This window comes from Lagenorhynchus albirostris, chromosome 18, assembly GCF_949774975.1.
Source record: "Lagenorhynchus albirostris chromosome 18, mLagAlb1.1, whole genome shotgun sequence".
NCBI classification, from domain to species: Eukaryota; Metazoa; Chordata; class Mammalia; order Artiodactyla; family Delphinidae; genus Lagenorhynchus; species Lagenorhynchus albirostris.
This window is the reverse complement of record NC_083112.1, coordinates 11718386-11741459: the sequence shown is the minus strand read 5'-3', so window position 1 is coordinate 11741459 and position 23074 is coordinate 11718386. Positions and strand designations below refer to the sequence as shown.

The 23074-nt window shown below is 43.5% G+C and overlaps 1 protein-coding gene across 1 annotated transcript in view; it reads left to right on the top strand.

Moving 5' to 3' along the window:
• The window catches only part of DCLK1 (doublecortin like kinase 1), a 334035-nt gene that overhangs the window by 267221 nt on the left and 43740 nt on the right, over positions 1-23074 (top strand). Inside the window, exons 7-11 of the mRNA XM_060129142.1 lie at positions 6540-6627; positions 9506-9614; positions 16969-17026; positions 17528-17647; positions 21080-21226. Coding sequence (XP_059985125.1) covers positions 6540-6627; positions 9506-9614; positions 16969-17026; positions 17528-17647; positions 21080-21226 — 522 coding nt within the window. The remainder of the gene's footprint in view (positions 1-6539; positions 6628-9505; positions 9615-16968; positions 17027-17527; positions 17648-21079; positions 21227-23074) is intronic.

The following is a 23074-nucleotide window of genomic DNA, read 5'->3' as shown; positions in this document are numbered from 1 at the left end:
GAGTTTATATTCATCAGCAAGCAAGGAATTGAGTTTATTTGTTCTAAGGACATTTTACTTTGAAATACACTATGAATGTTGTAAATTTGGATAAAATTTTTGCAGAGAGGTTGACGTATTTCCTGCTTACAGTTTGAGTTGCTCGGATGTGCATTCTCTTAAAAAAAGCATTTGGTGTTAAAATGTTTTAAACAGCAACATGTTTTAAAATCCATCAGTTGAGGCCATCAGCAGAGTTTTACAGAGCGAAATGACGAAATGTTTCATTGACCTACCCAATTTTGAAAGTTCCATCACTTTGTACTGTGGCTTCACTGTAAAATGTTGTACCTTGTGTTTCACACTGGACCATGTTATTCCCCTCAAAGTTAATGTTGTGACACTTACCACCTTAAAAATAACTATAATAAACAGGAAAAACCACCTACGTTGTTCAGTGAGTTTCTTTCAGAAAACTTGATAAGTAGACATTGAAACTGAAATGACTGTGTGGGGTAAGGGTTACATTCATAATCATATTTATGGTGTTTTATGATGTAATTAGCATCAGCAGATGATACCTGAGATACTGCAGAATGACATCGCATGACATCCAAAGTATAAAATACTGACAATAACAATGAAATAAGACTATTTTGTTGAAGAATTCTGTTTTAGTTGGTTATATTAAAATCACTAATACACTTGCCTCTCAGGGTTGCATTAATGGTGAATATGTCAAACAAATTGGCAACTGGTTGAAAAAAAGAAATTTTAACCATAGTAACTTCCTCCTGGGCATGAAGGCATTTTTCCCAAAGTCATCTAACTTGCAGGGGGAAAAAATGTGCATGTGTATATAGGTGCATGTGTGTGTATGAAAGGTATTTTTAAAGTGCTAAATAAATAAATATATCATAAATAACTATAATAACAAACTTGATTACCCAACTTTAATATAGAACAAAGACCCATAATCTGTTTCATTCTTAATATGGTATATAAGGGAGAATAGAAAATTCTACTGGCCTAGTTAGAAAAAAAATTTTTACATTAACATTATTATAGAAGTCTAAAATTATGGTTTTAAATCTAACATTTTTACTAGGTTCATTTTAACCTTAAAATTATAGTTTGCTGTAATTGGTTCTCTTTATTATTTCCATGATAACCTAAATATAGTCAGTACTCAAAGCAATAATGGTACAGCTGGAAGGAATGTTTACAAGTTTATAAAATTCCAAATTGTGCTTCTACTTTCTGAATATAATAGACTTCAAAGTGAAATGGAGCAGGTGCCTGAAAGAGTAGTGCTGGGAATCCAAACTGAGGAGTAAATCATGGAGGGAGTTATTTTATTGAGAGGAGATTCCCCTTCCAAACTATGATTTCACAGTGAGGAACTCCTAAGAGGAGACCTGGTGCCCTCCAAGACAAATGGTTGAGATTCTAAATGTACAGATCCTGGCTCTAAGTGAGCGTAGTGATTAGACGGTAGCAGCAAAGCAGACTGCCCCATACAACATAGTCGTAACTAAACGTGTTTATTTTTGATATCTTGGCTCCGTGGTTTCACTAACATAGATTTCAGTATTCCCATTTTCATTTTCTCTTCCTCTGAGTAAACCTATTTTATGAATGACAGTTCTACAGTCCTTTTAAAACTTTGACCAAATGTTTATAACTTTTCACGCATTTCAGTATTCGTTCTGAGTTATGCACGTGTTTGCTATGCCGTAAACTTTAGGTTATGCGTACTGTGGAGAATGCAGACAAGGGAATTTGGAAAAAGGAATGACTTTTGTGCCTTGCTTCAAGTAATGGAGCCTTATTAGTTATTGTAGATTGTTATTGTAGATTGTTATTGTAGATTGTAGTGATTGTAGATTGTCATCAACTTATTGTTCTCTACCCACTTGGAAAGTAAATGAATATATGTTTTTTTCTATATACACAGAGTCCCTTGGATTTCAAGCTCTCTACACAAAGGTTGTGATTTAATTTTGTTATATGAGATCATCTTTAGACATTCTGTAGGCCTCAAGTCAGGATCACCAAAACAATTATTTGAGTTGGTTAAATATTTGTTGGTTGTGTTTCCTTTATAAAATTGATCCAGTTGATTTCTAAATTCTTTTACTGCCATTTTCCAAAAAAAATGTTAACAAAGTAATAACTGCATGCCGAGACAGAATGTGAAGTGGAAACAATGTAATTATCCAGACAAAGCTAAAGTTATCTGGTGAGGTTTTTCTACCTTGATTACGTCAGTTGGATCAATTGGATATTTTTGTAGTCATTATTCGGTGTGGACCCCAGCTGAATGCCATTAATACAAGTGGCAGGAGGAACTCGTACCATTTTATGTTTGAAATGAACTGTTTTTTTACTACATAGTCATCAGATACATCTTGGTAAAATGTGGTTAGAACTGTTATGTCAGCTTTCTCACTTACTTCAAAAAAGTGTGATATGTTCTCCATCTGTTACATGATCCAAAGCTACACTTAGGGTGTGTTCTTACTGAGGCCAGTGCTTTTATGAAGGTGTGCCATGAAAGCATCCAGGTGCCAGCAACCTGTCCACCTGGTTCCCATTAAATCTGCCTGGAAGCAATGACATTTCAAATGTCAGAATCTCTCTTAGAGCAGCTAATTGCGTTAAGTTCTAAAATTACTGTGTTTTGCACTGTACACCCCTATGCCTTGGAATTCGCATACTGACTGAAGCAAACACAAAATATTATCATCGTGTATCCTATAAAATGGTTTATCTTCTCAGAAAAACCAAATAAGTAAATTGATTTCATTTATAAGCATGCAAAAATATAAGTGGGCCTTTTAGCTTCTGTAGGTCATAGATAGAGGCTGATTCATCTCATTGGGTTAATTCTAAAGAACAAGAACCTACACATTTTCCCTTTAGTATTTTCAAAATCCTTCAATCAGACTTATGGGCAATAATCAAAATGTTCCTACGCCGTCTAAGGTAGTATATTTAGGAGTAGTTACCAGGGTACTCAAAGGGCTGTGGTGATTACTGAATGACTTCAACTGGGAGAGACAGCAAAAATGTTAAGTGACGAAATCAGAATCCAAAAATAACGGGCTGGAAGGATATGAATGTAATAAATATGACATTAACATGAGTAAATGCGAAGTCTTAGACTTGATCCAAAACGCCAACCTCTCAAATACAGAATAAGGATATCTTAACACACTGTGAGTTCAGTGTAGGCTTAAAAGTCATGTTGTTACTGTTAAGCCAGTATGATCTTAAAGTGCATTAATATTCTATTCACAAGGAAGAAAGCTCTACCCTTCTCTCTCTCTGTGCTGGTCAGGGTACACCTAGAATATTGCATTTGTTTTGAGCACTAGCATTAACCAGAGAAATCGACCACTGGAGGGTCAAGGGGTCAGGGGGCCCTGTCTGATGACTAACAACCCAGAAAACTGGGATTATTGAAATTGAAAAAGAGAAGACACAGAAGGGGCGAAGTATCTCTTTCCAAATATCGGAAACATTGTCCTATTGGGAAATGCACTGTACTGGGTGAGAGCTAAGAACCACAAATAGGAGATGTAGAGGGGCATCATTTGAACGTAACTTAAGGAAGAACTTTCTTTGCCTCATTAACAGTTAGGGGGCTGCCTTAGGAAGTAATGTGTTCAGTATTGGAGGTGTTTGGACAGAGGCCATTTGACCACATGCCCGGGATTTTTGTAGTGGGCATTTGGTCTTTCAGTGGAAGTAGGGTAGAACAGGTAATATTTAAGGTCCATTTCAGTCCCTGAAATTCGTTGAATCCATGAACAGTCATTGTCTTGGAAAAGTGTATAATGTTAACTATCTTACTTCTTTGGGGGAAAAGAAGAGATAACACCGTTAGAAATTTAATACATTTATTTTACATCATTTGAGCATAGTAAATAAAATGAGAACTTTCCATTTTCAGAGTACCGTGTTTGTAATTAAATGTTTTTCTCTTACAGTTGTCTGTTACCTTCAGACAGTATGAAATTTGAAATGACTTGGAGTATATTTTCAAACCTAAAGTTGAAAATAAGCAATTTTAAACATAAGCAGACTTGTGCTAACCCTACTTTTTTTTTTTTTTTTTAACCAGAGCCTAAAAAACCTGAGGGGTTTTTGTTCATAAGGCAGAGAAAACACAGCTGGCAGTACGGCCAGCTTGGAGGGCATCAGACACTTGGTGGCGCTGTTGAAAATGCAATTCATTAGTTGATAAGGCAGTTTAGTGAATAATATCCAGCAAGTTTATTAAACATTATAGTTTAAAAGATGTTTTCGTATTATTTGGGTCAGAATTCTGTATTGAGTATCTGACGTTCTTATTAAAAGAACAAGATTTTGGAATTGAGTCCATAAGTCGTGGACATCTTTGCTAGGAAATACGCTACTAGTCTATTAACTTGAATGCTTGATTCTGAAAGAATGTGTCTTTGTATTCTAAAATCTAAAACGCCGTATGACAGGACAGCACCTGCCATCCCAAACCACAGTGTGTCTGCATTATTAAACACCATTTGTGATGCTGCTGGAAGAAATTCAAGGATCAGAAGGCCCAGAAGAGAAAGTCTACATTTTAGACATTTCCTTACTGCTTTTCTGCTTGGAACACCGTTTGTCTACAGCACAAGCAATGACACAAGGGATAAAAGATCTCCCTGTTCTGGAAAACACAACCCTTCCCCTCAGATGCGGTAGCGTTAATGTTTCTTTTCTCCAGACCTCGACATCGTAAATCTGCCTTGTCTCAGCCATGTATTCCAATATTATAGATATCAGGTTTTCACAAACAAACATCCGTAAAAGTCAGAAGAGCACACTTAGAGGCTCGTACATTTATAGTGCCTTCGACAGAGTTGGTTATGACAGCACAGTTAGTGTCCCAGCAAGAAAAACTCTGTTTCAGGGTCGCAATCTGAATCCTTTCTGGCCTGCCACAGGACAAATGCGTGCTTCTGGTCACAAAGGGAGATTGAATGAGATATAAGGATGGAAACAGCTCAAGTCACCAGGCTGATGGATTGGGGGATTATTACCATACTGGAAAGTAAAAGGCACATCACACAGACTAGGTGACCTTCAGGCATGTGGTGTACTAGAGTCACCACAAAACTTCTAGAAAGTCCTGTGAGGAAGCAGATGCATCAATGCCATGAATTTAACTTTTATTCCCATCGTGTCACCTGTCAGCTTTGATGAACTCGTCCCATGGAACGTGGTCATCTTAGCGGACCCAGGAGGATGTGCTATGGCAGTTGACTCAAATGGCGCTGCAGTGACTGAAGCAGCGTTTGCCCGATTATGTTCATCCTTTGGGTGAAGACTTAAATCTTTGAATTTCCTGATATTGTTGGGCGTAATGGCAAGATACTGTTGGGCACAATGACAGTACGTAAAACTTCTCTTCCTACTTACTTTGTGCACAGTTAAGGCTGGATGGAATGGGGAGGAGGTTGAAGGGAGACAGGTAAGCAGAGCAGAAGTAGGTCAACTTTGCTTCTCGCCACCTCTTCATTATTAATTCAACTACAGACGCTCTCTCCCTTCTCTCTGCTCCACAGACAGCCGGCACCATGAGCCCATGCCGCCCCTCACCGCCTCCAGGCTCCCATCAGGCCAACCAAGTGGATAAACCCAAGGAAACAGAAGGAGGATCTTTTAGGACAAGCTGTGTTCACTGTTTAAAAATAGCATTGAAATGTGCAAATTGCTTTCTTAAGGAATAGATAGAGGGATGGAAGGATTCATTGTTAAAGTACTGCCTCGTGGCTGATCACAGTATTAAATACTTGGTATTGTTTCATCCTCTGAGCTTTGTAATATAGTTGTTACCCTGTTTGCTCTCATGGGTCTTGGGTCCGAATACACCCCAAATTTACAAAGGAATCACGGGCTTAGGCTTTCAGTTCTCTCTTTGCCTCAGGAATAAAAGTAATAATAAGTCAATGTTTCTTGCTATGTAACATTTAACGTATCAATAACTTGCTTAGTGCTATGCCTTTATCTCAAAATGGAATTAAGAAACCCACTCTTCAACCTTTCTCCAAGGATGTGGCAAAGCTGAATATTTTTTAAAGGATATTCCATAAAAAACAAACTGAAGAACATTTTTTTCTATGGTAAGAATAGAAAAAAAAAAAAAAGAGATCAGAATGACCCCTTATCTGAAGCCTGTTTGCAGATGAGAGTGTGGAAGAGTGAGGTGAGATATCTCAAAGCTGCCAAACCTAAACAGTGCGCAAAAGGATGCTAACGTTGAGAAAAAGAAATAAAAAGTCACGGAACATCCAAAGGACGGTGATGAGCCTGACTCAGTTAACGCCATCTGTTGTTGGGTAATAGGGTGGGGGGGGAGGTAGTCCCAAATGAATAGTCTAAGAGCCTCCCTTTCCGAGTGTTAAGACCAATTACTCCCTGGTGGTGGGTACGGTTACCTCCCGAGATTCTGGGCTGGACACAGCACCTGGAGACTCAGGTAGTGGGACCGAGGATGTTTATTCTCTGTTTCTGTTTCCCCCCCCCCGCAGAGCTCTCAGCATGGCGGCTCCTCCACTTCACTGGCATCCACCAAAGTCTGCAGCTCTATGGACGAGAACGACGGACCTGGAGAAGGTGGTGAGTTTTGGACTTGGTGTCTGAGGAGAAGGCTCAGCTTGTGCTTGGGCAGAGGATAGGCTGGCTAACTTTACACCCACCAGGAAACGGTCACTCCTCCAGCAGCATGAGCCTGAAGCAGCTTCAGAGGCTCGTAGCAAGGGGTAGGATTGAACGTGGCTCCCACCGGGGACGGCATCTACTCTCGGGGGCCAGGAAGAGGGAGTTAGCCTAATGTGGAGACGTTTCCCATCCTGTGAAGGTATAAGCACCCTAACAAAGCCAGCTATTGCCCACTTTGCAAATAAAAGGGGGTAATTGTTGCCTTTGTTGTTCCAAATTCTGTTCACTTCTGGAACAAGAAAGACATCTTTACTTTTTTTTTTTTTTTTTTTTTGCGCGGTACGCGGGCCTCTCACTGCCGTGGCCTCTCCCGTTGAGGGGCACAGGCTCCGGACGCGCAGGCTCAGCGGCCATGGCTCACGGGCCCAGCCGCTCCGCGGCACGTGGGATCCTCCCGGACCGGGGCACGAACCCACGTCCCCTGCATCGGCAGGCGGACTCTCAACCACTGCGCCACCAGGGAAGCCCCAACATCTTGACTCTTTTGCTTGACTGTGATAGCCCTGCAGAGGCACTCTAACTTAAGTGAAGTCAACATGTGAAAATCTGGCTTTACAGAAAGAATGAATTGATGGCAATTGCAAAAATATTCTTTGGACCTTAAGTGAATTCCCTTCAGAAAGTGGTGAGGTGATGTGGATTCCAGAATAGACTTTTTTGCTAACTCCTGGATTGTTTTAGATAAGCCTCTTCGGCTCTCCACATCTCAGTTTTTCTTCTACGAAATGGAGATGTAATATATGCCTATTTCCTCCCTGGGGGTTATTATCAGGCTCAAATCAATTATGAGAAAGTATTTCGAAACTAAAGTATAAAACTGATATGATCAAGACACTGTTCCAGAATCAGCACCCCTTATTTGTTTTAAATAATATGATTTAATTTTCCAATAAAGTACCGTTAGGGGGAAACATTTTTATTATGTTATGTGAGATACCTGACTTACCCAAGGATTATTTCTTGACTACCATGCAATATCAGACTTTTTTGGTATTTCCAGAAGTATGAAATTCAGAAGCCTCTTTTGTTCCAATGTGTTTTATTTACCTAATGAAATGAAATGGTCCTTGACGGAGCCTTTTTGGCTAACTCTTCTTAGCCAAAAGCCTAAAAGATACATTTTTTTCAATAGTCAGGAAAAAAAATCCCAAGCCATGTGCTCCGGATGGGTGCCCAGTGGAAGGAAGGATGGAAGTACCTCCCTACATTTCCCATCTGAAGCCAGGGTTGCCGCTGACAGCTAAGGACGGTTACTTTTACTATCCGTGTAGTGAAGAGCCTTAAGACCGCGTCATCCGAGAGATATTTTGTAAATCCGGGTGCTTTGCAGTGGATTTGAAACTCCTCTGACCATTTTCTGTGATAACCATGGGCTAGACGAAAATCCCCAGTCTGAATCCTTCAAACGGAGACAAAACTGTGGCTTCTTTGGGGTGAGATGGAGGGGGGTGGGGGGGAGTGGAGGTAAGTCCCCAGGTCTCGCTTTATTCCGGAGACCACTGAGATAGCTTCTAGTGGGTTAAATGTAAAATGTCACCTGTAAAGAGGTGAAGAGGTTGCAGAAATGCCAAGGACAAAAGCAGTGGCAGAAAATGTCCTACATTTGTGCACACTTTCCAGAAATTTGCTCCACTCTAGAATCCAGAGTGGTGCAGACTGGACATGATCACAAAACCAGAATAAGTAAGGGTCCTAAAGCAGATATCTGCTGATTGTGAGTTTCCATTTCCTGTTCCCCAACCCTGCAGACTAAACTCAATGAGAACACGGAAATCACCAAGAAAGCCCATTTGCCACCTACGGTTTTAATTTTATTTTGAGAAGAAATGTTTAGTCTCAGTTTATGATTAAAGGTCAGGAAAGGAGCACATTTAGAAAGCACACTAGGCTTCCATCACATTTTGTATTCTGGTTGCCTGTGGGGAAGCCAGGATTTATAACTTTAAAGCATGTAAATTTTAGAGCCCAGCTATAAAAGCCTTTTTATACCCCTAGGATGTTAAAGGTTATCCACTATATTTATGTGACCTAAGTGTGGCTTATTTAGTTTTATGGCCTTAGATATTTAAAGCATTATTAGGCATTTGTAAAATATTTCAAAATGCATTTTAAGGGGGAAAATGCGTTGTGTAGTGGCACTAACATAGTTGAAACTACAAAACTGTTCTGTTCACAGACATAATAGATATTGCAGTTTTAACGCAACATCCGGTGAGAAATTTGTCTAAAATCTGCTCATTGATACTGGGGAGGGGTAGCAATCAGTGCTTAGTTCATAAGGAATTTTACGGAGATCTCTATTTCAGGATGTAGTAAAGCTAAGTGTCCAAACAGCAGGCATTTCTCATGCTTGTACAATGTCAAGCGGCCCAGAGTCCCTTACGAACCGCATCTTCCTCCCTACCTAGGAATGTCATTTTTCTGGACACCATGGGTATGCAGTAAACGCTATTGATCAAATTGGCATGAAATGAAAAGTGAAACTTCCTCCTCAGAATCCCCACTGCGGCAAAAAGCATAAGTTGCATTTACCTAGGTGGCAGTGGACCCCATACATTTTACGTTTCCTTTTAGTTTATCATTCATCTTAGTAATAATGGTTGATGATGCAATGTCGGCAAGGAGGTGGGAGTCGGGGACTGGCCTCCCTATACAGAAAATGACATATTGACGCTGAATCAGTTCCAGTCTATTAGATGATACTTCTAAACGTCTCTTTTGTGCAACATCTGTGTTCCCTTTTCTACCAATAAAAACATACTAATGATTCTTTCAGAAGTGCTGGAGGAAGGCTTCCAGATTCCAGCCACAATAACAGAACGATATAAAGTCGGAAGGACAATAGGAGATGGAAATTTTGCTGTTGTCAAGGAATGTGTAGAAAGGTGAGAAGGATATCATTTGCATTGAGCTTTAAAGGAAGCACTTGGCGTTATGTTTTCCAAGACAGCGTCTTTATTTGCGGTCTGTGGCACATATGGAATAGGTTAATGTCTCAACTCCAGATGTAAAAAATATTTAAAAGAAAGAAAAGCCCATCTAACAACAGATTTGAAAAATGTAGTGATTCCTGGGGACAATCTATAAATTAAGGACTTTGATTTTTCTTTTTAATGTACTCAGCAAAACTTTGCCAGAGCTTTCAGGTAAGTCCTTTTATTTTGTTAAAACAAACAAACAAACAAAAAGAACTATTGAATAGCTTTTTCGGCACTGTTTTGAGACATTTTGTAAAGGTCAGAACATTCTTATATGGGGTGTATATCTCTGACATATAACTTTCATAAAATTAAATACAGTAACTTCAAAAAACTTCAAAATATATCTGTTCTGATCCTGACAAAAACAGCATTTAATACATTCAAATGTTTTAAAATGAATGAACTAGGCACTCTTGTGGGCCAAAGGGAAGGACTTGGAGTGAAAGGTTTACCCCTGGGACCTTGATACCTAATCAAGGACAGTAGCTGGGGCTACTGGTTGGAGAAGTGACAAGTAATAGTCATAGCCCAGATCAAGACCGCCTCAAACCCTAAGCCCAGCGTGAGATTTGGAGTTCGTTTCTTACGGGAGACCCGGTCAGCCGGCAACTTCCTCTCAGGGCTGCTGAGCAGAGTGCTGGAAAGGCGGGGGCTCCCACCTGGTTCCTTCAGGGAGTGTGTCCACTGGCGCCCTGGGGGCTGGTCTGGGGTGAGCACCTTCCCCACTGCTCTTCTCTGCTCCCCTTTCGCCTACTCCCTGGGAGAGGGCCCTATGCGCTGCCCGAGTTCTCAACCCTGTGTGGAAAGAATGCTTTAATCTCCACCTCCACTCAGAGAGGATGTCTCAGACTAGAGGCTCTGTCTGCAAGACCCAGAACTTATTTTTCTCCAAGTCCGTTGACTTAGAAATGAAGATCCGTGCCACATTAGAGCTGGACGTCTGCCCAGGGCCTCAGACACTGTGAGGGTCCTGAGTTTGGCCAGTGACCACTGGTTTGCTTCCCTTCACCCTTTGCCCGACTAAGGTAGTGGAGCCCTCCTTAGGCTCCCCTGGAGCAGTGGGTCTCAGACTTTGCCCCACTCAACATAGCAGCTGGGCCAAGTCATTCCTGAGGACGGTGACAGCGACCCCTAGAGCAGCCGCTGTGTGTCGGGGTCGGGCATGAGTGACAGGCAGCTTGAAAATTCCCTTTGCTAATCCTGCTGCCCCGCTTTCCCCTCCCCCTCGTTCCCCCACTCCCACCGTGAAGTTTGACCATCTGTTGCATGACTGCGAAATATAGAAATTTTCCCGTGACTTTCCTGGGCCTCACACCTCCTCAAACAGGAGCAGCCACTGTTTACTGAGCATAAACTACGTACAAGGCCCTTAACTTACGATACTTCATTTAATTATCATAATAATCCCATAGTTATGGGATTATTATATATAATCCCAAACTGTTTCCATCTCATATAAAGAACGCCCGGAGAAGCTAGATGCCCAAGTAAGTTAAGTACTCAGCTAGTAAGTACTTAGCAAGGCAAGGATTCAAGTTCAGCTCCAAAACCCACACCTTTGGACCGCTCTGCACCAGTGCCTCCTGCCTCGGACCAGGGGTCTTCCGTAAGAAAGTGGCTTCGCTGAGCCAAAGTCACACACAACACGCTTGTCCCTGTACAAAGAAGACAGAAGTTAAGTCGGGAAAGCCATCCCCAGAGTAATGGGTGGAGGCGTGTGTGCGTTTATATAATTTTATATTTCATTGATACTTTTACTGATAGCAAGCCCAGCCCTTTTAAACTTAATTTCCTCTGCAGCAGAAAACCCGGTGTCTAGCAGATCCCCGTGCCCTTCCCCCGCGGGGCCTGGTTCCTTGCCAGGGTGCGTCATCTGTTGAGTCTGGAGTGGTGGCCATGTGCTCGTCCTCGGATCACGATAGCATCTCAGTCCCACAGTCCTGGTCTTCCCATGATAGAAATTTATCATTTCTCCATCCTGAATTAATTTCTTTCTTTCTGGTTTGCATTGTGTGCGTTTTGCATGAGTTCACATCTTGGGTCTCATACGAATCATCAGAGTCTAAACACCAGATTGCCCCCCAAAAGTGTTAGTATTCCGCTCCCGCGGAACAAGGACATATGGCATCTGCCCTCTCTCCCCAGAGGTATCACGAAACAATCTTTTAATATTTTCCAGAGGTCCAGGAAAATATAAGGGAACTAAGAATGTTTTGAATGGCACACATTGCTTGCGGGGGTACATTCTGTCATATTTTAAAGGAGGAATATGTATTAAAAAGGGCAAGTACGCCTCTCCTCCGTTAATGATATGCTGTCACAGGGAAGGTTTTCCTGCAATAATGGATGCAGTAACGTTGCTGCAGAGGCCGTCCCTCCCCTGGTCCCATGCCAGCACATCCCATCGTAGGGGATGCCAGGTCTGCTTCGATTTCTGCCTATCTCCCCATAGCAGTCTCGAGTGGCCTCAGGAGCCCCGAGGACATGCTAAAGGATGTCGGTGGACTTTTGAAGCTGTCTGGCGGAGCCTTTCGAAGCCCCAAAGAAAACTCAAGAAGCTGAAAAGCACTAAGAAGAGATCCGAGCCCGGGTAGGGGGCTCACAATGAGATGCCCTTCATCCCTGGCTTCCTGGCTCTGTGTGGACTAATTACCATTCAAGCCACGGGTACCGGCAATGCGGTCGTGAGCAGGGACAGTGTCGCAGGTGGCTCCTGGCCCTCCTCCCCACCTGCACTGCTTGCACGTCTTGGCACCGTAGGCATCAGAACTGGATTAAAATTCGAGCTGCTCATGATTCCCTCTGTCTCTCCTCCACCTGTAAACCCAAAGAACTACACAACGAAAGCGCTGGCAGTGAAGGTAGGCAGGCCCAAACCCACCCGAACGAGCTAAGACTTCAGCGTCAGCAACATGGGTTGCATCCACCTAGACAATCTTCAGAATTTTCAAGAACCGGGTACCTATAGTTGGAAAGCATTTCCTTCTGAAGTGGGATTTGGAGGATGAACCGGCATGAAGAACTCTAAGTATCCCTCAGCTACCTGACAGCGTTCTTCCTCTTTCCTCCCTAAAGATGCTCTGGCACCTGATAGCCGTAGGGCCCAAGTTCAAATTCAAAATAAAACTCTACTCTGCGGATGTTGGACAAGACACTGGGATGCCTCCGTTTTCTGCTTTACAGAGGAGGCTGAGATTTAGCCTTTTTTTTTTTTTTGCGGTACGCGGGCCTCTCACTGTTGCGGCCTCCCCCGTCGCGGAGCACAGGCTCCGGACGCGCAGGCTCAGCGGCCATGGCTCACGGGCCCAGCCGCTCCGCGGCATGTGGGATCTTCCCGGACCGGGGCACGAACCCGTGTCCCCTGTGTCGGCGGGCGGACTCTCAACCACTGCGCCACCAGGGAAGCCCTGAGATTTAGCCTTATTATGATTAATTGGTAAACAAAGGGTGCTGTTTACCAACCCCTCTTTCCTGGGGGAGAGGGTCTTTCTGTCACTGTCCTAACTGCCACCAGCCTCTGGAGTTTTCACAACTCCACCAACATGTTTGGAGCCCCTGCTAGTTCAGGCCTATGCTGGGCCATCTCCAGGGCTACAAAGAGAGTCAAGACGGGGCCCCTTTGCTTGAGAACCTGACGCGTAAGCAAAGGACTGCCTTGAAATTCAGTAAATGCCATGTCAGAGGAATGCCTGGGAAGCCACATTTCCTTTTCCACATGATCTTGATAAAAATCTTCAAAACAGAGCAAACAACCAAAAGCCCGTTGGTCCAGAGCACCCTTTTCATAAACATTCTGCTGCCCTCCAGGGCTGAGAGCAAGGGTGAGAAGAAGACTGCCCCAGGGCTGAGAATCATTCAGTTAAACAAGACAGCTTTCTCCAAACCATTTTTAGTACAAACCTGAAAAAGTAGATTTAGTCCAAGTTTGTAAAATTCAGACATTTCTCCCTAGTAGTTGGAGCTCTAGCCTTGGGTCAAACTTAATAGGAAAGTGACTTTACAAATTGAGTTCCTGCAGACAAGGAGGAAAACAAAGCTTGTTCTCCTGTTGCCGCTTTGGCTGCGGCATTTGAGGTTTCTGTAATTTCATGAAAGGTCAAGAATATAATTTCAGGAGCATACAAGCAAATGGCCTGGACGTTCCACAGCAACCCAGGTGTCTTCTCTCCTTCTCAACACACGGAACTGTAGACTCCTTGAGGTCAAAGACCAGGTCTCCATCACCTCTGTAGCCACCAAAGAACCATGCTCATGACTGCTTGCTGAACGATTACCTGCGGGCAGTGGTCCTCAGAGTTTAGGGTACGGAGGAAGGCAGGTATTTTATTTGAGGTTTTATTTCTTGCCAAATGTTTTCATTTACCAACTTAAAGCAAGCGGTGAAGTTCTTATTCTTATGGTGTACATTTAGTCCTAGCACCTGTTTTTAGTCTCATTTTCCAGATTCAGCTACTTTCCTATAAACATGCACTTCTAGTAATTAAGGATTTTCTTGTGACTTTATAGTTCTGTCCTCAAGGAATCCAGAAAGAAACCTTTCAGTATTAATTTTGGTGCTCCTCCTCAGGGCTCACTGTCTGGTATAAAATATGGGTAAATCTAATTGAGTGTTTAATCCTATTTTGTAAGGTTCTGGGTAGTCAACCCACAAGGTCCTTTTTCCTAGTAAGCTCTAGGGCCACTGCAGCACAGGTTTGCTTGCATTTTCCCCTCAGCTGTAGGCTTAGCATCTAACCTGATTGTTTGGTGTCCTGGAAGCCAGTACACCCTCTTGTTCCCTGGGGATTCTGTTCCTTGTCTATCCGGCTGTAGAGGAGGATTTTCAGCCTTCCTGGGTCCCACACCAGCTCTTTGCTTTGAGTGTAGCAAGGCTGAAGTGTTACTCATTCTAGGGAAACAGAGGATCAATTGGTAGCCATGGAGAGGACAAAGCCAAGAAATTCCTGGATCTTCTGACCAGCACCATCCCACATCCATCCCCTTTGTGGAGGCACTGAGTCCAAGTGTCGGTTTCATTCTAGCTCTCTGTACCTGCCTGGGACTGCTGGCTTTTATCAAAGCTGTCAGACCAAGAGTCCAGATTCCCTGCCATCAAATGAAACATCTTAAACTAGATAGGAAATTCCTCATGTATTCCAGTCTTAGATTTGCTTTGTCATCATTTTTAGTGATTCACGAAAAGCAGAATCCAGAAACACTTCAGCTTTTAGTTTTCCTCGATTAAATATTTTCAAATTTGCAAACAGACCCTTCAGAAGCCTCTTAAGAAGAGTTACTGAAAGGGACCCTGTGCTCCTTCTGTGATGCGAGGATTCCCCTCGTAGATGAGTAATTTCACGTTCTCATTTATCTGTTTGCGCGTACATTTTAAATTTCGAATGGGAAGTATTTTGTTGGCCCTCTAACTGAAGTACTTTTCCTCCACCCCCATCCCATAGTACACCCACAGCCTTGCTGAAGGTCTGGCGTTTATGTGGGGTCATCTAGCACCCCAAGCCCTGCATTTAGCCAAGGCTGACTCAGCCTTCCTCCATCATGTTCTCTGCCCACACGGGGGCCTGAAGAATCAACAGAGGCATACTTGGGGCTCTCAGTCCATTTCGTCACGAGGCTGAGGCAATTCGGGTTGCGCTGGGTACCCTGCACCCGGGCAGGGGAGCCGCCCTGAGGCAGAGGGGTTTAACCTCCTCGCATCCGAACCACAGCGCTCTCTAGTGGAGAAAATCAGCTTCAAAATTATTGTTTCAATGTAGTTTCATTCCTCAGGTACAATTATATATAACAACTTGGTCAATGTTTACGGTTTTCCGCAGGCTAGGACCCTGAAGGTCCTGGAGGTATAGCGGAAGAAGTATTTTTAGAAGTAAATGACAGGAATGGTTTCTAAGATGCCCTTGAAACACACTGTTAATATCTGGCCTCATGATTTGTTTGGAGGCTCATCACTTTCTTGCTCTTGCCGTAATGTACACCTAGGAAATTCTCCATACTGAAGCTTTTTTTTTTTTTTTTTTTTTTTTTGCGGTACGCGGGCCTTTCACTGTTGTGGCCTCTTCCGTTGCGGAGCACAGGCTCCGGACGCGCAGGCTCAGCGGCCGTGGCTCACAGGCCCAGCCGCTCCGCGGCATGTGGGATCTTCCTGGACTGGGGCACGAACCTGTGACCCCTGCATCGGCAGGCGGACTCTCCACCACTGCGCCACCAGGGAAGCCCCATACTGGAGCGTTTAAAACCCTATTTTAAACTTTCGTTCTTGATCACCTTCACTCCCATTGTATTCATTTGGACCCCTAAAATTGGCCTTTATCTGTAGGTGAAAAGCTAGACTCTCTTGGTTTCCCCAGCAGATATGAAATGGCAGTGCTTGTGGAGTAGTGGTTTCTGACGATTATGAAGTATGCGTTGTGTCCTTTGACGGTGGACCTGTCGTGGTTGGCACTGCAGTGTCTGGGAAATGGTGACACAAATGAGGAAGCTGTTTACAGCTGCAGTGTGACTAAGCCCTCCTTCCTACACCCCCCGCGGAGGAGGGGCAATGTTGGCGGGGCTGCATGCGAAGCAGAGACCCCAAGAGCTCCAATTTCTGACCTTAGTGCTGCCGTGAGGCTTTGGCAAAGCGAGTTCATTTTCGTCGTCACCTCCATTTCACTTCTATCAAATGAGACAGCGATGAAAGGCCCAGGAGGTCACGGGATGCTCAGTTAATGGCTGTATCCCTTTCTATATTCCTTGAGCACCTCATCCGCTAGTTCTCCAGTGGAACACACAGGGGTGCAGACAACTCAGGTCTGAAGAGTGTGAACTGCGTCTTGAGAGTTGTCAGTGTGGCCGTGAGAGCCATTCAGAAAACTGTCACAGCTACACTTCACTTCGTGGAGAGAGAACTTCAAGAGAGACTGGGAAGAAGACGGGCAGAAACTCACATCCTGACCACACCACTTCAGAGGGAGGGGCAGAGCACAGCCACCTTGCAGGGGGACTTATGCGTGGGACTAGCAATGGCAGCAATTTTATTACAAGTATGACAGTGTTAGCAGCTTGTGAATGTTTCTATGCTAGCATGTCCGTTGTCCTTACACTTGGTCAGCCCCTTAAAGTTCACTTATTTCATTTAAAAAAGGAAAAGAGAATTTTTTACAAAACAGTTACACCACAATGCAAGATCAATGCGGTAAGAAATGAATCCTTAACAGGATGATGCAACAGATCTGAAATTAAGTTGTTTTTATTTTATTTTTTTTAAACTCTCTCTTTGCAGGTCGACTGCTAGGGAGTATGCTCTGAAAATTATCAAGAAAAGCAAGTGTCGAGGCAAAGTATGTATAAGGTTTATTCTTATGAAAATGCAGTGTTTTGGAGGCAGAACGAAACACAAAGATGAGCTCCCGAATAAACATAAATTTACGCTAGGAGCTGTGGAACAGAATGTTGTATATGTATTAGGATATAACTTTATTCTATAAATATTCCTGGAATAAAAGTTAGTTGGAATGATCGGATGTTATTTCTGTTCTTTCTCTGTGTTTGCCTCTTGGCTTACTTCTTCTATTACTTTTGTGATCTAAGTTTCATTTCATCCTTCTATATGCAGTTATACTTAACATGGTAGGTTCTGAAATTACAAACATCTTCTCAGGACCTTCAGCATCTCTTGGCAATTCTAGGCTATGTGAATATCAGAATTTAAGATAGATTCCATATATTTTACCCAAAATACATCTCCCTTGATCTTCAAATAGTATAGTTTTGTTCATTCGAGTCCGCTCCTCATGTATTTTGATGTGTATCTTGATTAAGGTCACTTTTGCCTTGAACAGGAGCACATGATCCAGAACGAGGTGTCTATTCTAAGAAGAGTGAAGCACCCCAATATCGTTCTTCTGATCGAAGAGATGGATGTACCAACTGAGCTGTATCTTGTCATGGAATTAGTAAAGGTGTGTATTTTGGAGAAAGAGATAAACCTGTACAAGGCGCCCCACTCTTCTATATAATAGAGCGCTCTCCTTTATTTCCTCCCACCAACATCCAGTCTCTTATTTCTGTGCATTGGCATAATGGTTAAGAGTATTAGCACCAGAATTATACTCAAAAGTTCAAGTCCCAGCCTTGACCTAAATAGCTCCCTGATCTTAGGCGTACCTCTCTGTACCTCGGTTCTCTCCTATGTAAAATGAGGATAATAATTGCTAGGGAAAAAAATGGCTAGGAATGCTATTGTGAGGGTAAGAGGGATGTCTTTCACCAGCTTCTGTGACACAGAAAGTATTAGATGCCAATACAGTTGTGGTTATTGTTGTGGTAGAAGTCGTTCACTTTTCCAGGAACTACATCCGGAAGTATCATTATTATAAGAGCAGGCTTTAAACTTTTAGACACGACCATAATAGAAAAATAGCACCATCTTAATAATAATGTGAAGAGTCTACCACCTTTCGCTGAAGGTTACAATCTCACCCTGTCACATAAAATTAAGTTGTTATTCTACTCAATCATAGAATATGGGAATGGCCAAATGTTGACGATGGTTGAGTCTAGGTGAAAGGTAACCCCCTTGTTCCCTCTACTTCCATACTTGAAAATTTCTTAATTAGAAGTTTTTAAAAATTGAATGTTTCATTTTCATGAAGTCGTAGTTTTCTCAAGCCTTTTCTATTAGGTTACTCTAACTGGAGGCATAAGTAATTTCTACTTTAGTTGTAAAGTGATATAAGTTAGTCACATCATCTTCTCCATCAGCAGTGTACCAGCGAGCAGCTAGGGCTCCAGGAACCCTGTTTAGAATCGCTCAGCGGAGCTGGTGGTGGGAATCAGCACCCTGGAATATGGGGTTTCCTTTTGTAAAGATTTAAGACCAGGCAAGCATTTAATCAACTAATCTGTTACTATATAGAAGAATGTTCGTTCTAGGGCCTGTAAACTTTCATTATTCAGAATTTCTTTGCTTTACTTCTGTTGGCCTTTTTTAACTTAGTGGTTATTTATGTTTATAGGTGAAGCCTGTTCTTTTTCTACTTCAAGTTAAGATTTGTTTCTCTGAGGGTGAGGGCTTTTTCGTTTGTAGTAACACAGGTTACTGTCACGTTTGAGAGTAAGGGAGATAAAAATGCTAACAGTTTATTCCAATAAAGAAAGGTCAATTTCATTTATTCAGAAGATTTTCATGTTGGCACTTAATGACCAAATATAGTTTGGTAATTACCAACACTGTCCATTAACAGCCTTTGTGAATTCTCTCTGGGAGCTGGGACTCCTCAGTTGAGCCACTGTATCGTACCCTTACGTTTAGTCTGACCGAGAACCACCGTGAGGCCAGGTCTGAAAGCATCCCGAGAAGTGAAGGCCAACCCCAGGCTTGACCTGAAAGTCTCCCACGACATCCCCCCTGAGGAATTTCGCTTGGCCTGTGCTTGTCAAACCCTGAGAGGCCAGTAGGATGCCCAGGAGGGCCTGAAGCTGTAGGATAAATGAGGCCTGTGTTCCAGAAAACAGTGAAGTGACAGTTCTTAAGAGTGAAATTCCATAATTACCAAGAACGGGACTTCAGGCTTCTGGCTGCAGACGTAAACACGTGCACAGTGCTTGTGTGTTCAGAGGAAGGGAGGCCTGTGGACGGGGTGGCCCTGGGGCCCGTTGCTAAGGGATCATCACGAGTGAGAAAGACAAAGGGAGTAGAGGGGACACTGCAGGAAGCGGCTCTACTGAGGACGGGTATGGAGTGAGGAGGGAGTGTGACCTGTTCGGGTGACCAGGGAAGACATACCCTACCTGGAGCATTAATGTAACTGGTCTAGGTAGAGGCAGGAGATGAGGTTAAGCAAGTTGGAACGAAGGTTGGGGGCAGAGCGGGGAGAGCCGTGGGAAAGGAACGCTGATTTCATGACAAGAGAAAGAAACGTCGAGTGGGAAGGTGACAGTCCGTGCACACAGTGCTTTGCGTAAAGAGCCGGGGGACGGCCTAGAAGGCTGTGTCAGAGGCACGCCTTAAAGGGAGGACTGGTAAGATCTGTTGACTGATTTGCAGAAGGTGAAGAAGAAATGAGTTTACAGGCTGCCTGAAGCCTAGATAACCAGGACAATGGTGGAGGCTTGGCAGGGTGACCCCATACGGCCCTACACAGGGTCCGGCGTGCTTTTCACGCGAACCGCAGTGAAAACCCCACCTCCCAAGGTGGTATGGAAACAACTGCAAACCCGCACATAGCAGCCTTGCCTTTGCGCGAGACAGAATGTTGAGAGGGAAAGTGTTCATTTGGAACAAAACGTACGTGCTTAGCTTGGGAACTGCTGCGGCTGAAGGGTCAGTGGGAGACACTCCCCTCCCCTGAGCAGAGATTATACAGAGTCACAGAGGGCCAGGTCAGGATTTGAAAATTGTCGGCCTACAAGTGCTCTATTTTGCGTTTGCTATTTAAAAAGAAAAATTGAACCTCTTAGCCCATTAGGTAACAGATGAACACAGCCAGCCACTGGGCTCAGCTCCCTGGGACCTCGTGTGCAAGAAGGATGCACACATTGTCAGTAAATCAGACCCAACTTCGCTGAAAGCATTTCAAATAAATGAATCTAAAATTGGAGCCTAAAATCTTTGTTTCACCAAATAACGATATATTAGCCAGGAACAATGGAAACAAAAGTTCAGATGAATAATGGTACTAGAAAACTTTCTTTGAAATTTCTCCACCTTCCTCCCTCTCTTTCTCTTTCATCTTTGGAGTGACAGTTTCTGGTCCTTTTCTCTGTTCTTACAAAGAAGCACATTATTGAAAAAGAAAACACTACGCCCACTCCACGAGACCTAAATCTAGAGAAGAAGAGAAGTGTGTGTGTGTGTGCGTGTGTGTGTGTGTGCGTGTGTGCGCGCACGTGCATGTGCGTGCATGCGTGTGTGTGTGTGTGTGTGTGTGTGTGTGTGTGGTGGTAATTTCACAAGGCAGCAGAGCATTTTGTTAAGGGTGCAGTTTGCAGTGTTAACTGTTTCTCATTTTGGGAGATTTGGGATTAAGAGTTTGACCTTCTGCTGGCGGTTGGCATGAGGCAGGTAGCACATGCCACCAGGATTCCCAGGTGTCACAAGGCCTCTGCCCTGGAGACCTGGCTCCGCTTCCTCTCCCTGGCTGGGAGTTTAAAGGCAGAGAATCCTCTCTCTTTCCTTTGAGCTCTGGAGGAAATGTCACTGGCTGTCACAGTGGGGAGAGAAATCACTATAAGGTCTCCGGGCCTTTGAGAGAGAGGTGGCAGGAGAAGCCCTTGGAACCCAGAGACCCTGAACGCATCCTTCACTCCCTTTATAGCGTGTCACGCGCCTCTCCAGGCAGCGCCATTGGACCATCTGTTAATGTGCTTCTCCTCCTGCTGTTCTGTCTCAGGGAGGAGACCTCTTCGATGCCATCACTTCCACTAACAAATACACTGAGCGAGACGCCAGTGGGATGCTGTACAACCTGGCCAGCGCCATCAAATACCTGCACAGCGTCAACATCGTCCACCGTGACATCAAACCAGAGAATCTGCTGGTAAGAGGGATTCCAACTGCAGGATGTCTTGAGTTCCAAGCATTCATGAGTGAATATGAGCATTTCTCTCTTTTTTTCTTTTTCATTTTCTTAAAATCAAAAATGACTGTAGAGGCTGTTTTCCAGCTGGCCTTCAGTAACTAGCTGGAAACTAGTCTTTTAAGTTGATCTGTCAGGGTTAGTGTACCGTTAGGAGCACTTAATTTATTAGCAAATAAAAACCCAAGGCAGGGGGACAGGAATAGAGCTCAAGAAATCTAGGGCTGTGGTTAAGACCATGGGCCGGGCCAGGCCAGTCACGAGGAGTATTTACACTTACATTATTTATCAACAGCACTTCTGTGTTAGAAAACTTCTACTTGGGAAAAAAAAAAAAAGATGGAAGCCTTTTTAGACTTTGTCTTAATCTCCCAATTTACATCCTAATAATCTGATCTCAGAGCTAAGAGAATAAATCATTGTGAGTTTTCAAGACACCAGCCCCTCAGCATAAAAATAACCATGATGAAGACAGATTTAAAGATCAGAGATATTTTGTCCTCCCTTTAGGCCCGTTTGGTTTGCTTTTCATGAACTTTGTGTCTCTGGGGAAACACTGAGAGTTCTCCATGCAAGGAAAGGAGGATGCTCTCCTAATCCCATTGTTAAGGGGACAGTATTGAAAGAATTCAGGAGACAGAGGCTGGGCATCGGGGAGCTATAACTAGTGAATGTGGGAGTATCATAAATTTTGTTGGCTATTCAGGATGGAATTTTAATGAAATATATTCAGTTTCTCACCCCCACCCGAGATGCTAGTTCTTCTTTTACTTTCATTATCCAACCCCAAGAGTCATGTATTCTGTGACTGTTAGTTTGTCCATCTCTTCAGAAATCTGGGAAATGAGGATTCTTTTTCTAAAGCAGTGTTTCTCCAACGGTGGTCCAAAGACGCCCTGCATCAGAATTACTCCCAGATGCCTGTTAAAAATGTAAATTTCTGAGCTTCCCTGCAGCCCCACCAAATCAGAATCTGGTGACTGGTGACAGGGTGCAGATCTGCATTGCAGCCAGCTCCCCACGTGAGCTGAATGAACGCTCAAGTTTAACGGCAGATGAACAGCCCAACTCCCACCACCAATAAAGGCTGTTAAGACCTGCTTCTGTGGAGACCACCTGTGCTCACCCCATGCTAAGGGCTTCACTCTTGGTATTTCATTCCATCCTCACAACAGCCATACGGGGTAAGGTCTATTACTGTCCCATTTCACAGGTGAGGAAACGGGGTGCCTAGAAGTCGAAAGACCCCCTCGAGGTAATCACAGCTCTTAAGTGGAAGGGCCAAGGTCACAACCTATGTCCTACTCCAAAGCCCAAGCTTTTAACCACTAGACTACATAAAGCCGTGAATTAGGGAGAGAGGTTTTCTATGTGCTTGCTCTGTGCCATGGACTGTGCCAGGGAACAGAGAGGCATATGCCTTCACAGAGGGGCATTCAGGTAGGAAAAGTAGGCATTCAAGAAATAAATACACAAGCAATTAGTTAATTGCAATTAAGTTAGTAATCTTGTAGCTACTGGCTAATGAAGGTGGTTGAGGTCAAATGATGGAGTTCTGACTTAATTGCCCCTCAAATTCCACATCTCCACAGTAGCCTAAACATTCTCTTCTGCATAGTGCCTTGTCTGCACTCATTCTTCCTGTGTCCTGACATATGTAGGATTGTCTCATGGGAACGGACTTACAACTGAGCCTTTGTTGAAAAATTTCTCTAAGCTCCAAAAATTCAGTGATTGAAAATTAAAGTTTCATTTTCCTTCCCGCTTTTGCAGTTCAGTTTTGTGTACCCATTGTTCAACCTGCTTTTC